The 16,198-nt window shown below is 45.1% G+C and overlaps 1 protein-coding gene across 1 annotated transcript in view; it reads right to left on the bottom strand.

Moving 5' to 3' along the window:
- Window positions 1-16,198, bottom strand: part of Dnai1 (dynein axonemal intermediate chain 1) — a 70,081-nt gene that overhangs the window by 36,665 nt on the left and 17,218 nt on the right. Inside the window, exons 2-5 of the mRNA XM_036178778.1 lie at window positions 7,020-7,052; window positions 5,395-5,493; window positions 5,159-5,239; window positions 177-303 (exon numbers count right to left, since the gene is read on the bottom strand). Coding sequence (XP_036034671.1) covers window positions 177-303; window positions 5,159-5,239; window positions 5,395-5,493; window positions 7,020-7,052 — 340 coding nt within the window. The remainder of the gene's footprint in view (window positions 1-176; window positions 304-5,158; window positions 5,240-5,394; window positions 5,494-7,019; window positions 7,053-16,198) is intronic.

Below are 16,198 nucleotides of genomic sequence, written 5' to 3'. Positions count from 1 at the left end.
AGTCCCTGGCAGGGAGGATCATCTTCCTGCCTGTCAGACCCTGCTTGTCCCCCGGGCTCTCCATGACCTGGGTGGGGTAGCTCCCAGGCCTGTCCAGGACAGCTTGCAGTTGGACGCCATGAAGGCAGAGGTCTTGCAAAGCTCTGGAGGGACCCTACGCCGGCCCCCAGCCCTACCTGCCACCAGCTCTGCTCGGTAATGCTGTCGCCGCCCTTCATCAGAGTCTTTGGGAATCAGGTTCCCCACCTGGCTGAAGTGAACGGCCATTTGGTTCACAAAACCAATAGCTTTGTATGTGCCTTCCTGAAAAGAGAGACTAGATCACACCAGCCCCCCCCCCCAAGGCTGGTGTCAGAGTGCAGTCTGCCTTAATCCTCCAGAGCAGCGGTTCTCCACCTTCTTAACTTCGGCCCTTTCATACAGGTTTTCATGTTGAGGTGACCCCCAACCATAAAATTATTTTCATTGCTCCTTCATAACTGTAATTTTGCTACTGTTATGAATCATACTGTAGATCTCTGTGTTTTCCCATGGTCTTAGGTGACCCTGTCAAAGGGTTGCTTGCTCCCAAAGGGGTCACAACTCACAGACTGAGGACCATTGCTCTAAAGTCACCTCGAGGAAAGGAGCTATAACTCCCAATCCTTAATGTTTTCACTGAATTTCTTCTTAAAGAAGAAAAGACAAATAAAATAAGGTTTTTTAAAGTTCTCATCAAAGACTTGTTTAAAAAAATCAATTTTGGGTGGTGGGATGGGGATCAGACTGACTATGTAGCCTGCACTGGTGTGTGCACCAACACCCAGCCTCAAAGATTTATTTTTAAATATTCTCTGCTTCCAATCTGAAGTGGCCCACATTCACCCATCACTGGTTCAGGTGCCTTGTCGCCCACATTCGTGCCAAGGGATCCCAGTTCACCTGCCTCACCTTGGGCAGGCCAGACATAATTGTCCAACATACCTGGCATGGCCTTGCCGTGCCACTGTAGTGGATGCCAGAGGGAACAGAACATCAGAGACAACCAGGTCTCTAGCCCCCCTATTTCTTCTATCTGAGAGGACCACAGCGGTCCAGAGAAAGTTTAGGTTTGGCACTTGTCCAGGTCACATAGCAGATGAGAAGCAGAGCTGGGCTTCAAGCCCAGGAAACTGTATTTATTCGTTCAACAAATAATTTTTGAGCAGCTATAATGTGCCAAGTATTTTCTAGGTGCCCAGGATATAAAGCTGAGCAACAACAGACCCATGGTCTGTTGCAGAGCCCATGGTCTGGGGTTTCTGCTTTTGCAGAGCCCATGGTCTGGGGTTCCTGTGGACATCTTGTTGATTAGCCTCCTAGCAACCCCAAAAGTGGAGCTGGAGACAAGAGGCCCCCTCCCTTCTTTTAAAACAGTTCTGCTCAACCATTTCACATCACGTGGAAAATAATTATATTTGTATGGCATCCTGAGATAAAAAAAATTTTTTTTGCTGGGCAGTGGTGGCATATGCCTTTAATCCCAGCACTCCAGAGGCAGGAGGATCTCTAAGTTTGAGGCCAGCCTGGTCTACAGAGTGAGTTTTAGGACAGCCAGGGCTACACAAAGAAACCCTGTCTTGAAGAAAAAAAAAAAAAACCCACAAAACAAAACCAAAGTCACTATGAAGTCCTTCCTCTCTGTAACTCAGATTGATAGGGGACAGAAAAGTGGTTAAAAACATGGTCTTTGGTGGCAGAACTGGATTCAAATCCTTAGTTTGTTCCTTATTATCTTCACGAGCTTATCTCTTTTTTTTTTTTTTAAGAATGTTTTAATGATTTATTTATTACATACAGTGTTCTGCCTGCATGTGTCCCAGCCAGAAGAGGGCACCAGATCTCGTTACAGATGGTTGTGAGCCACCATGTGGTTGCTGGGAATTGAACTCAGGACCTCTGGAAGAGCAGTCAGTGCTCTTAACCTCTGAGCCATCTCTCCAGCCCCCATCACAACCTTATCTTAAACCCCCAGGCCCCAGTTTCTTTCTTCTATCAAATAAAATAATGATATCCAATTTTTGAGGTAATCTAAGTGTTGACAGTAATGGAAGTGATCCATTAACACAATGCCAAACATGTATTAAATGCCCAGTATTAATGCTCAATAAGACAGTAACTGACTGTATGACGGAGGTCCCCCTGAGAAGGAGTGATCCATCCTGTTTCCTCTAAGACTTCACCTCCATCCTGTCCTCAATGCTGACTGGGAACTTCCTCTTCAATTTAGGGATGGAATTTAGATTCTTTAGCACATCAAGGGAAGGTAGCAGCTTTGGGACCTAAAATTGGACCCTTTAGGACCAACAACGTAGAGACAGCTGTGTGGGAGAATGTTCGGCAGGCCAAAGAGATACTGAAGGCATAAATAAGGTGAGCTTTCCTAGGAGCCAGCTGGCAGCTCACTCAAGGAAGAGTAAGAAGAGGACATTGAAATGGAAAGGAAACACTCGCTCTGGCTTGCCACAGCCAGACCACTGAGTCCTGGCGGGCACTACGTCTAATGTCAAGACAGGAGACAGGAAGGTATAGCACCGTCCAGCATGATTTCAGGGAGTGAAAGACAGCTCCCCTCCAACCTCTCTGAACTGTCCAATGGTGGAGGGGGAGTCATTATCGAAACTCTTGAATAGCATCTTTTGGGGAACACATCTGGATTTGCTTCAACCACTTTGTGGTGGGGCCTACTACACAATCTGAATAAGAAGCAGTATGTTCATGAAATTTTTCACAAGACATACACAGATGTTCATTACTTAGCGGCATTATTTAGAATTGCCCAAGGAAGAAACAATCCAAATGTCCATCAATGAAAAGATAAAAAAAAATACAGCATATTCACAGAATGAAATATTACTTGGCAATAACCCAGTGCTTCCTAGAGCTAGGGGAGATGGAGGGTTGAGTATGAGGCATAGCGTTTCCTGTGGAGGAAATGTTCTAAGTCTGGCATGGTGGTGCACACCTGTAATCCCAGCACTCAGGACTGAAGGCAGGAGGACCAGGAATTCAAGGTCATACTCAGCTACCCAGCAAGATCAAGGTCAGCTTGGACTACTCAAGATTCGGTCTCTAAGAAGCAAAACGAGGGCAAAGGTGTCTGGAAATGGGTTGTGTTGGAGCTGTGCAGTCTGTGAACAAGCTGAAGCCGTCACTGTAAGTCTTAAATGGGCAGACTCCAGGGTGTGTAAACTGTGTCTCCACAGACCCATCTTTAAAACAAGTCAAGCTGGTGACACACACCTGGACACCCAGAACTCGAGATTTTTATGCTCTGAGGGCCACAGATTCAAGGTCAACTCAGGCTGTATGGTAAGACCCTGTCCTAAAGATTAAACAAATAAAAAGCTGGGTGTCCTTCTTCCTGGAAAAGGATGTGGGACAGAAGGAGGTTTGCTTCCCACCATTTTTTAATATTTTGAAACTTGTACTCTGGGTTTCTGTTATATATTCAAAGTTCTCCCCACTCGTGTGTGTGTGTGTGTGTGTGTGTGTGTGTGTGTGTGTGTAAGCTTGTTGGCTGAGACAGGGTCTGTCACGTGGATGCATCCTAGTGCTGGCCTCAGACTTGCAGTGACCTTCCTGCGTCTGCCTCCCAAGTGCTGGGATCACAGTGTTAACCACTACACCAGTCAAAATGGTTTAGGAGAAGCAACACACAGCTCTTGCTTTGAACACAGGTTGCATGACTTTTGCCATTTGTTTTGTTTTGTTTTTGTTTTTGTTTTTGTTTTTCTTTTTTAAGGATCCCCTGGAACTGGAGTTACAGATAGTTATGAGCTGCCATGTGGGTGCTGGGAATTGAACCCAGGTCCTTTGGAAGAACAGCCAGTGCTCTTAACCCCTGAGCCATCTCTCTAGCCCTTGCCATTTGTTTTATATAACTTAATATCAAAATCCAAGAAAATAATAGTTTCTAAATCAAAGAAGCATGAGGGTTGTCTGCGGTGTTTTACATAAAAACACTTCATATAGGAGCTGACACCGGCACACAGTAGGAGCGGAGCTAAAAGGCTCCACGTGAAAGAAGAAACAGAGGCCTGGCTTCCACTTTGGCTCAAAAGTGCTCTGAAAAACTCCCCAGTCCCTCAGGAGCTGACCCTGCTGTGCTTAGACCACAGTGTTGTCTCTTATGAAGCCTTGCTGCAGGCTGTCTCCTAAGAACTTGCTCACACCGTGGTTACTAACGATGGCCCTGGGAGTCATCTGCTTCCTGGCTAGCCAGTATGTCAAGAGACTCTATGCCCAGAACCTGCCGGAATTCCCCTCAGATGGGAAGGTCCTGTGTGGATGTAAGGCCAACATCTCAGAGAGGACTCTGTTCTACAAGTGTCTGGCTGGAGGAAAAGCTAAGCTTCTAAAGATCCAATCGCTTGTGTTGGTGGAAAATGTATTTTGTATGTTGGAAATACTGGAAAAATCATTTTCTAACCAAATGCTTCAATATTCTTAAAAACAAAACCATATTAAAAAGCTGGGAATGTAGCTCAGTGGTAGAGCACTTGATCAGTATGAGCAAAACTCTAGACTTAATGGATTCAGTCACCAGCACCACAAGGAAAAAACTCCTCCTTAGGGTTCTGAAGGCGTTGCAGTTAGCAAGACTCTCAGGGAGATTCACTAAGAAATTTCAAAGGGGCCTGCAAGATGGCTTAGCAGATGGGGTCCCTGCTAACAAGCCTGACAACCTTAGTTTGATACCCTGGCTCCACATGGTGGAAAGAGAAGCAATTCTGGAGGGTTGTCCTCTGACCTCTGACCTCTGACCTCCACATGCACACTGTAAACCTGTCTCCTCTCTCCTTCCCTTCTCTCTTTTGTGCACATTGTAGTCTCTCTCTCTCTTTCTCTCTCTCTCTCTTTCTCTCTCTCTCTCTTTCTGTCTCCCTCTCTTCCTCCCTCCCTCCCTCTCTCCCTTCCTTCTTCCCTTTCTCCCTCCCCCACCTCCAAATAAAATTACTAAAATTAAAAAAAAAATTCAAACATCTTTGGAGCACTCCACGTAAAACCCCAGATTTCTAGCCAAGGACCTCAGTTTGCTGCAAGTGACCTCATAAATTGGCCAGGAGCCTTCTGCAATGTGCCCAGCCATGTTGCTTCAAGAAGACAACAAGGCCCTGCCCGGGAGGGGGTGACTTACTTTGAAGCTGTACCTGACAATATTCTGGGGTGCATGTGGGTTGTTGGCTGTCAGGATGCGAGTGAACTCTTCCTTTAACTCCTGAGGGAAAGAAACACCAAGAGGATCATGAATAAAGCTCCCCCCTCCCCTTGCCTCTGAGACTTGGGACCCGCAGGGTACCTGTAAGCTCTGCACTATGGGAGAACCCTCATCTGAAGCAGGAGGAGAGCAAGGATAGGAGTTTGCTCACTCACTGCATCAGTCAACTCCAGCTGGTCAGGGGGTCGAACTGTGGCTCTGGATTGGGACCACTCATCAGTTCCATCTCCCACGTCAGTCCCTGAATCTTCATCCTTAACAGAAAACACAATCGGGTCAGGAGTGCCCAACCTGCTTGAACAAGCAAGCAATGCTGCAGAAGCCCCTTTATTCACAAGTCCCCCCTGAAGCTGAGTTCTGCCTGTTGTGAACAGAATACAAAATGCCAACAGACCACTCATGGAAGACTCCAAAGAACTGTTGATGCCTGGGTTCTCAGAGCCTGGAAGATCACAGCCACCTCTATCCTGGGGTCAGGGCTCACTTGAAACACTGCTGTGGGCCTTTGTCCCCAACAGGGCATCAGAAGCACCAGCTCTTCCTGTTGCCTTCCACAAAGCCTAGAAGCTGAAGTCCATGACGGGCGGCCAAAGGCTTTCATGCAATGTGCTTAGTCAGCCAGGGAGCCCAAACTGCTCTACAGCCACTGCTGCCCAAATTTGTACTTGGCCTCAAGGTTACTTTTGTAAAAGATGACTCTTAAAACAAATACTGTCTTGTACTTTGCTCCTTTAAGTAAAAAAGAGTCGAGGGTAGAAGTTCCACATTGCTGGATAGAGTGTTAAATGCTTTGCCAAAGTGGCCATGGGGTATTTGAAATATTTGCTCATCTTTACTAACAATCAAAGACATTTGAAACAAAGCAATACTTTTTTTCTTCCACAATAAAACTGGAAAACAACAAGAAAAGTCTTCAGGGTGGAAGGCAGGCCTTCTACCTGACACGGGCACAGCCTTTCTAAAGAGTAATGTGGAAACATTTACTCAAGCTACCTAATAACTGTTTATGTTTTTTGACTCAAATATTTATATGTAGGAATTTATAATAAGAAAATTAAAGGCGGTGGTGGCGCACGCCTTTAATCTCAGCACTTGGGAGGTGGAGGCAGGTAGATCTCTGTGAGTTCAAGGTCAGCCTGGTCTACAAAGGAAATTCCAGGACAGCCAGAGCTATTCACAGAGAAACCCTGTCTCAAAAATTAAAAAAAAAGAAAGAAAAAAAAGAAAGAATGAAAGAGAGAAAGACAGAAAGAAAGAAAGAAAGACAGAAAGAAAGAAAGAAAGAAAGAAAGAAAGAAAGAAAGAAGGAAGGAAGGAAAAGAACCAAAGCCATGCCTAGAGACCCAGGTAACTGAATATTGGTCATAACAGTGAAAAAGAGGAAACGTTGACATGTTTCCTCTAAAGAGAGACATAATAGAACACATTATGGTGTGGCCTTAAGGGATATATGGTTAAATATTATGCAATAATTTCAAATGATATAATAAAAACATATTAGCAATGGAAAGTACCCTAAATATTATGTGAAAAACAGGTCATAAAATAATACATACTGTTTTATTACATTAAAAAATATATATCCTTCTATGTACATAAAAATACCTGGGAGGATATAACATTGCATGTCAAATAAAAGGTTAATCCTAGCAGAGTCGCTCGAGCATAATTCTAAAGTTCTTCTAGCTTGTTCAAATTATCTAAAAATATATGGATAGTATTTTCAACAGACAAAATGCCACTAGCACCTTGTTTGGTGACTGGTGGTCGCAGCACTTACTCTTTTCCTGGCTCCTCTGGTGGTGCTGATACTCTACAGGGAGAATAAAAACAGAAGGGAGTCACAGAAATGGCCCAGGAGGAGCATGAGTCAAACCCAAGGCGTCCTCTACCCAAGGCCTCTGCAGCGAAGGGCTGGGAGCTCTCTGCTCTCAGAAACCAGTCTGGGGTCACTTTCAATGGCAGCAGGCGCTTCTTAGTTGAGTCAAGGAGGTTCTGTGTCTGAGGCAAACCTGTTTTACCATCATCACAACTAGCCCATGAAGAGTAACCCAGGAAACTGGGAATTTCTTTTCTTTTCTTTTTTTTTCCCCAGAGCTGAGGACCGAACCTGGGGCCTTGCGGTTGCTAGGCAAGCGCTCTACCACTGAGCTAAATCCCCAACCCCAGCACTGAGAATTTCTTACTTGTAACTAGTCCAACAAGTATATTTTTTCAAATAATTTATTTAATTTTATTTTATGTGCATTAGTGTGAGGGTGTCAGATCCCCTGAAACTGGAGTTACAGACAGTTGTGAGCTGCCATGCTGGGAATTGAACTCAGGACCTCTGGAAGAGCAGCCAGTGCTCTTAAGCACTGAGCCATCTCTCCAGCCCCCAACAAATACTTTTAAAGTATATGCTAAGAGCTGAGGATGGAGCTAGATTGGTTGAATGTTAGCTGCTATGCACAAAACTCTGGATTCACTTCCTAATAACACATAAAACCAGGATTTGTGGGCCGATGAGATGGCTCAGTGGGTAAAGACCAGTGACCTGAGGAACTCCAGTAACTCTAGTTCCAGGGGATCCAACACCTTTTCTGACCTCTGAGAGCACCAGGCACACACATGGTGCACAGACATGTGTGTAGACAAAATACCCATACACAAAGTAAATAAAAGAAGAATGTCATATTCCCAAGAGCATATAGTTTTAATGTTTTCCCAAAGTTCACATGTTGAAGGCCTGGTCCCCAGGTTGGGTACTGGGAAGCAACAGGACCTCTAAGAGATGAGTACTAGTTTGAATTCCTTGGGATATTGAGGGGACGCCTTTGGAAGGCATCAGGGTAGTGCTCTAACTTTGTGGTTCTCAGAGAGAATGCTTATAAAAGGAGCAAGCCTGGCACCTCCTTCTGAGATCCTTCCTCCTATGCTAGCTCTGCCATGTGGGCCTCTCCGCAGCAGACCTGATGCAGAAGCAATGCCCTTGAGTCCCTCCACCACGGTGAGCTAAAATAAACCCCTTTTCTGGCCAGGTGGTGGTGGCACATGCCTTTAATCCCAGTGTGAGTTCCAGGACAGGCTCCAAAGCTACACAGAGAAACCCTCTCTCAAAATAACCAAAACAACAACAACAACAACAACAACAACAACAAAACCCTCTTTTTTTTCAAACATTACTCCCCCCCACCCCCCGCCGTGTACCCGTGTATGTTATATTGACAGAAGCTGTCTAATATATAAGTAACATGCTCAATTCAACTTGATAAACATTTGTGGAGCATTTATTTATTTATTTGCTGTGCACTAACCTAAACAGTGAGTCAAGGACAAAAAGATGAGCTTCCTGTCCAAGTTTCCTTAGAGTCCATGGAGGACAGGTGAGTGGTATCAATGCCCATCAATAACTCACTGACCTTAAGCTCTTTTGAAAGCTAGCTCTGTTCCAGGGTGCTATAGGACTGTATGGGTGGTACCTTCCCAGCCTGAGGTACATAACAAAGATGCCAGAGGCGATCACTTATCATCTGGGTGTCAACAGAACAAGATTGTTGAGGTGGAGATGTTTTTTTCAACATTTATTTTTTTATGTGCATGTGTGGGTGCCTTATGTATGTATGCCACGTGTGTGCAGGTACCCACGAAGTCAGAAGAGAGCACAGGGCCCCTGGACTGAGGTTACAAGTGATTGTGAGTCCCCCCATAAGGGCGATGGGAACTAAACTCACATCCTCTGGAAGAGGCCCTAGCAATCTGAACCATTGCGTCTTCTCTTCAGCCTGAGATCTTGTTTTTAAGGAGAGAACATCAGGTAAGCAGAGAACAAAACCACAGACAATAAAATGTTTCATCAGACAACAATCTAACATGGAACATGAAGGAGGCAGACAAACCACACAACCCTTACAATGACAGGATCCTTGGGAAAGGAGTGGATGGTGAGAAGGAGAAAGGGCTTGTAGAAGGAAAAAGCACATCTCATGCAGGGCTGGAATTCTGGCTGGGAAGGCAGAAAGCAGGATTCAGATTTCAGCTAGGTTGCCAAAGTTTCCAGTGATGGCTAGGCCCTATGAGCTTTCCTTTGAAGAAACTCTGATCTCCAAGGTTGGAAGCATCATAATATCCAACAGCTTCTTGTCCCACAACAGAACACTGAAGGGCCAATCCCCACCAGACCACCAGCCTTAAGTAGAAAATGAGACCCTGTGAGTGTGTCCAGTTACCACTGCCCTGTGAATGTCCAGTTACCACTGCCCTGTGAGTGTGTCCAGTTACCACTGCCCTGTGAATATCCAGTTACCACTGCCCTGTGAGTGTCCAGTTACCACTGCTCTGTGAATGTGTCCAGTTACCACTGCCCTGTGAATGTCCAGTTACCACTGCTCTGTGAATGTCCAGTTACCACTGCCTGTGAATGTCCAGTTACCACTGCCCTGTGAGTGTGTCCAGTTACCATTGCCCTGTGAATGTCCAGTTACCACTGCTCTGTGAGTGTCCAGTTACCACTGCCCTGTGAATGTCCAGTTACCACTGCCCTGTGAGTGTGTCCAGTTACCACTGTCCTGTGAATGTCCAGTTAACACTGCCCTGTGAATGTCCCCAGTTACCACTGCCCTATGAATGTCCCCAGTTACCACTGCCCTGTGAGTGTGTCCAGTTACCAACGCCCTGTGAATGTCTGTAAAACATTTATCTGGCAATGAAAAACTGACAAGGCACTTTGAATGTGATTGTTTTTGGCAGTTGGAAATATTTCAATTAACACACTATAAAAGCCACACTATAATAAATGCAAAACAGGCCAATGAAATCAGCTACAGCCCTGACTTCCCAACCGTGGCAAAGGAGATTGAATGTCAGGCTGCCACTTTGGGCCCTTGGTCTTCCAGAAGGAGATGCCTGAGACAGACAAGCCTGAATTCCTGAAAAGCTTTTGAAGGCTGTTTCCAGAAGCCATCAAACCACAGAAGAAGAAAGCCCGGGCTCCTTCCCTAGGCCCTCAGACCTCCATCAGTCTGGCCCCATGTCTCATTCCAGCCTCTCCGACCCCTCCTACATCAGAACTCCAAGGTGCAACCCATCAAGGCTCCTTCTAGTCCCTGCAGCTGCCCTGGGCCTTCCCGCCTTTCCACCTTTGCTTCTTCTGCCAAGAACACCAGCCTTCTTTCCTGCCTGCTAAGACCTTCACCTGATAAAACCCCACTCACCAGGCCTCTGCTTCTTCCAGTTCCTATTACCACCTTTCTCCTGCCTCCCTCTGCTCTTTCCTCCTCCTTCTGAGCAGTTCCCTTCCACTTCCTACCACACAAGCACTGGCTGTTGGGAGATTAAGCACCCAATTAGTCTTTAATTAGACACTCTATTGTCTCTCGTTTACAAAAGGGGGCAGTACTATGAGAAGAATCATAATACTGCAGTGCATATGGGAGGTGGCCTGCTATCTTATGCTGCCCTCTTCTCTTGGGTAGGCTATTCTACACAGTCAGCTGAAGCTATCTACAGAGCAGGACAGGAAGACGCGTGCCCAGCCCACTATGACAGGCAGCATAACTCTGGTCATTAGTGAGATGTCCCAGCCGGACGCCTGTACAGTTGAACATTCTTCTATTCTTATGGCCTAACTACATTTGGTTTCCCTGTCTCCAGTGTCTCTTCCCTCTAATTGTATCATTAACACCATTCCCACCTAGTGGGCACTTGCTCTGGGATAGCCATTCCCTAAACTACTTGCGTATATTATTGCATTTAATATTTATAACCAGGCTATGGAGTCAGAGTCATCATTATCCCCAATATACAGATAAGGAAATGAAGATTTAGAGAGATGGAGCAACTGATCCCAAATTAACACAATTTGAGATCCTACTTTTAGTCCCTATAGTCTTCCTAAAATGTAAATCTGATCAGGTCACTCCCTTCATTTAAGGTCTCCAAGAAGTCCCCACTGGGCGGGAGAGGGAGCTCAAGCCTTCTGTCATGACCTCTTTCCTTTCCTTCTCAGTCACTTGGAGGATTCCCAAGTGTGAGTAGGAAAGAGCCATGTAATTGGGGCTGCTGAGCCTGCCTGTCTGATGGTCAGACATGTCCCCTGCAGCCTTCCCTGCTAGGCAACAGTGGCTTACCTAGGAAAAACTGCCCACATAAATGACTTCTCTCCTGGAGGAGTGGCAGTTGTCAGGGCCAGCTGTGAAGGTGGCCAAATGAAGCCCTTGAGACAGCCCAAAAGGCAGGCCAAGGAGACACGAGGAAGAGAAGGCTTTCGAGGAAAAACAAATGGAGCAGTATCCTGGCCACAGGTGAAGCTAAAAATTCCAGCAGAAAGGAAGGTGTTCCTTGTCCTAAGATGATGGTGACCCCGATCCCTTTCCTATCTAAACGTCTTTTGTGATCAAAAACCACAATGAAGCAGAGTCTTGGAGTATGTCATACACTTAATAATTAACTTCTGTAAAAAGAAAAATATGCCTCTTTCTCCATTCTATGTGCTCCATTTCCTGAGTCACCTCACTTTCTGTTCTCTGTAGGCATCTTTCTCCTTGACCTAAACACCACCAACCACGGTATCTGGCCACAATTAACCCCCTTCTGTCAGGCCGGCCTCCATCATTAGGATGCTGCTTTTCAGCCAAGGTGTGGTGGCACATGCCTTTAATCCTAGCATTTGGAAGGCAGAGCCAGGATCTCTGTGAGTTCAAGGCCAGCCTGGTCTACAGAGTGAGTTCCAGGACAGCCAGGGCTACACAGAGAAACCGTGTCTCAAAACAAACAAACCAACAACAACAAAGATGCTGCTTCACTGCATACCACAACTCTTTCCTCAGGCATAACACTGGATCACCTGCTTGGCTCAGCATGCTTTTACATGATGTTTAGATTAAGATTGCTCCTAGACTTCATCTTCTGAGGACCTGAGTTTTATTCCCAGCATCCACATTAGGCAGCTTACAACTGCCTGTAAACTCCAGATCAGGGGCACCCCACGCTGCTGGTGATTATAGGCACCTGCATTCACATGCAAGTACAAATACACTGATGATGATGATGATGATGATGATGATGATGATGATAATAATAATAATAATAATAATAATAATAAAAACAAATAAATAAAGCTTTTAAGAATCTATCTCTTGGCCTTGTCTGGCTTCCAGTACGTTTATGCTCAGTACTGTTTATGCTCAGCCTTCAGTGTGGCCTTGATGTGTCCAGGGTACTCAAGGAAGCCAGAGGGCAGAGAAGAGTTTCCAGAGCTGTGGACAGGAACTGAAAGAAAACAAGACCGCTAACAAGAGACCTTCTCACTACTGCAGTAACGAACCTAGATCTGGTCACTTGGCACAATGCAAAGGGGAGAGGAGGGGGGAAGAGGCAGGTAGGGCCAGCTGGCCACATCAGCATCCTCAGCTGCAGTCTGCTGAGCACTCACTCCGGCAGCAGGCAGCAGGCAGCAGACAGTCATTATACTTGCTCCTCAGGGGCTCCCTACAAAGCAGGTAAAATGGTTCTCATTTTAAAGATAAGGCTCTTGAGAACAGTTCACATAAATGATGTTCACAACGCAAAGGGCACATTGAAAACAAACTTTCTAGTCATTGTAAGTGATGGTGATTATTACCACCTACTGTGCATTTACCAGCACTTAGAATTAATTTGTTTTCAGACTGTTTTGTTACAGTATAAGTAACCTACTCCCTGAGCATAATTTAGGGTTAATTTAAAAATTTAAAGAAGTTAATTTAAAAATTCTCTCTGTTTTTGGTTTGTTTCGTTGGTTTGGGTTTTGGTATTCCAGACAGGGTTTCTCTGTGTGGCCCTGGCTGTCCTGGAAATTGCCCGAGCCATGCAGGATCTGTGTGCGCCTTTGCCGGTTAGGAAGCACCCACTCTAGGGATGACTAGTCTTCAGCAGCTCACATATCACATGATTGTTCCTGGAAAGAGGGGCTCTTCAAAGCATGCAAACCCACAAACACTGTTTCCTCTTTCTTGGGGCCCACGAGACAGTGTTTACCATTTCAGTTGTCTTGGTCCTTATTTTAAAACTCACTAACAGGTTTCCATTAAGCTAAATTGAAACTAAATACCTCACCAGCTTGCAGCTTCAGTTTCTAAAAAAAAAGTAGAAGCCCTAGTCCCAAAGGAAGGGCAGTTCACCAGCACATCTTCATCCAGCTACAATGAGTGCATTTCAAATCCCTGAGCTGAGGCCCACAGGAGCACACAGTAAGTGTTTGGGAAGAGGCCTTGAGTTTGGGAACAGTGTTGCAGGGTAACATGCACTGTCACACACTGCTCTGAGAGAATGAATTGATGCAGATGTTCTGAGGGTGATTTGGTAATACATGCTGAGATTTAAAACACATATGTGCCAGGATTGGAAAGATGACTCAACACTTAAGATCACCTGGCTATTCTTTCAGAGGACTGGGGTTCAATTCCCAGCACTGTAGTGGGTAGCCATCCCAGCCTTGGCCTGGAAGTTCCAACCCCCACTGAGGCTTTGGTAATGGTCACACCTACAAGGCAGGGCTCAGAGAGGATGCTGAAGACCCAGGATCAAGAGGAGAGGCTTCTCTTGGTTCCAGGACGCTGGACGCTGGAGGAAACAAAGCAGAGTTCTCCAGAAAACTCTGCTGGACTGTGCCATACCTTTCCCAGACCCTGCAACCTATCCCTTCATTTGTAAGTTACCCCACAAAATAAACCTTCCTTTTAACTACATGGAGTGGCCTTAATAATTTCACCAATACAGCACCCACACGCTGGCTCTTATCTGTCCATGATGCCAGTTTCAGGGGACCCTATGCCCTCTTCTGACCTCCACAGGCACCAGCCATGCAAGTGTTGCACAGACATCCATGCAGACAAAACATCCATACACATATAATAAAATTAAACTTAAAAATTTTAGAATTCATATAACTCTCAGTTTGGTAACCCCACTTGAGTCTTTCTCATAGAAACTTTGCACATATATCTTCTGCTTCTTGAAAACTTGGTACTTTGCAAGTCAAATGTATTTGCAGCATTGTTACAATACTGCTAAATATTCATCAAGAGCGCCTAGTTAAATACAATGAAGCAAGCTGGGGCTGAGGCTATAGTTCAGTCCATAAAGGACTTGCTGAACAAGAATGTGGGTCTAAATTCAATCCCCAGAATGCACATAAAAATCCAGTCATGGTAATGCATGTTCATAATCTTTTACTAGGGAGGTAAAGATGGCAGGATCCCCAGGGCTGACTGGTTAGCCAAAGTAGCCTAATTTGTGAGCCCTTGGTCCCAGTAAGTGAGTCTGTCTTAAAAAAAAAGCTGGGCGGTGGTGGCGCACGCTTGTAATCTCAGCACTTGGGAGGCAGAGGCAGGCAGATCTTTGTGAGTTCGAGGCCAGCCTGGTCTATAGAGCTAGTCCAGGACAGGCTCCAAAGCTACAGAGAAACCCTGTCTTGAAAAACCAGAAAAAAAAAAAAAAAAAGCAAAGAGAAGGCTCAGCCATTAAAGGCTAGGCTCATATCCAAAAAGATGAGTTCAGTTCCCAGAACTCACAGCTATCTCTCATTCCGGCACTTGGGAGGCAGAGGCAGGTGGATCTCTGTGAGTTCGAGTTCAGCCTGGTCTACAGAGTGAGTTCCAGGACAGTCAGGGCTACACAGAGAAACCCTGTCTCACCAAAACCAAGCAAACAAACAAACAAAACAAAGCAGAAGGTTACCCTGAGGAACAACACCCAAGATTGGCCACTAGCTTCTTGCTACATGCACACACACACACACACACACACACACACACACTTGAGTGCACAACTACAAGAACATACATACAGCAAAGTATAGCAGTTCAATGGAACATTGTGCGTATGTTAGGAAAGAATGGTTGTTGCACGGCATGATGATGATAGTTTTTAGAAGATTTTATTGTTACTTTTATTATTTGTGTATGAGTGTTCTGGCTACATGTGTGTATGTGTGCTATGTGTGTGCCTATTGCTGGTGAAGGCCAGAAAACCCTGCTGGATCCCCAAAACTGGAGTTATGGATGGTTGTGAGCTGCCATGTGGGTGCTGAGAACTGAACCCAGGTCCTCTGAAAGAGCAGCAAATGTTCTTAACTGCTGAGCCATCTCTCCAGCTCCAACAATGCACTGCATTTAAACAACTTCTTCTTCTTCTTCTTCTTCTTCTTCTTCTTCTTCTTCTTCTTCTTCTTCTTCTTCTTCTTCTCCTTCTCCTTCTTCTTCTTCTTCTTCTTCTTCTTCTTCTTCTTCTTCTTCTTCTTCTTCTTTTCTTCTTTTTGCAGGGGAGGGGATGTGCCTTCTCACATCTGACTAGTATTCTTAAAAATCATTAAAAGAGTAAAATTTAACTATTAATACACACGCTAAAGGTAAACATGTGAGGTAATGCACATTAGTTAGCTCAACTTAATTATTCTTAATGTGTGCATACTTCAAAATATGTTGTTGTATGTGGCCAGGAATGATGGCATATGCCTTTAATGCCAGCACTTGGGAGGCAGAGTCAGGTGGATCTCTCTGAGTTTGAGGCCAATCTGGTCTACAGAGTGAGCCAGGGATGTTACACAAAGAAACTTTGTCTCAAAATAAACAAACAAAAAGTATGTTGTACATATATAACATCAATTAAAAAGCACACTATTGAAAAGTTAAAAGAAAGAAGTACATGGTCACATGTTGTGGAAAACTCTCCATAGTCTATTATTAAAGAAAGAGTAGGTATAGGAGATAGACAGGCAGCTCAGTGGTTAGGAGCACTGGCTGCTCTTGCAGAGGAGCCAGGTTCAGTTCCCAGCACGGGCATGGCAGCTCACACCTGTCTGTATTCCAACCTCTTCTGGCCTCCATGAGCACCAGTCACACACATGGCTTATATGTAGGCAAAACACCCATACACATAAAAAATTAATTTTTAATAAAAAACAGTGGGAGGAGACTATGAACCTAGACTGGAGGCCAAAGG

The sequence above is a fragment of the Onychomys torridus genome, chromosome 2 (genome assembly GCF_903995425.1).
Source record: "Onychomys torridus chromosome 2, mOncTor1.1, whole genome shotgun sequence".
Taxonomy (NCBI): domain Eukaryota; kingdom Metazoa; phylum Chordata; class Mammalia; order Rodentia; family Cricetidae; genus Onychomys; species Onychomys torridus.
Note: the sequence above shows the minus strand (reverse complement) of the source record. Positions and strands in the feature narration are given on the sequence as shown.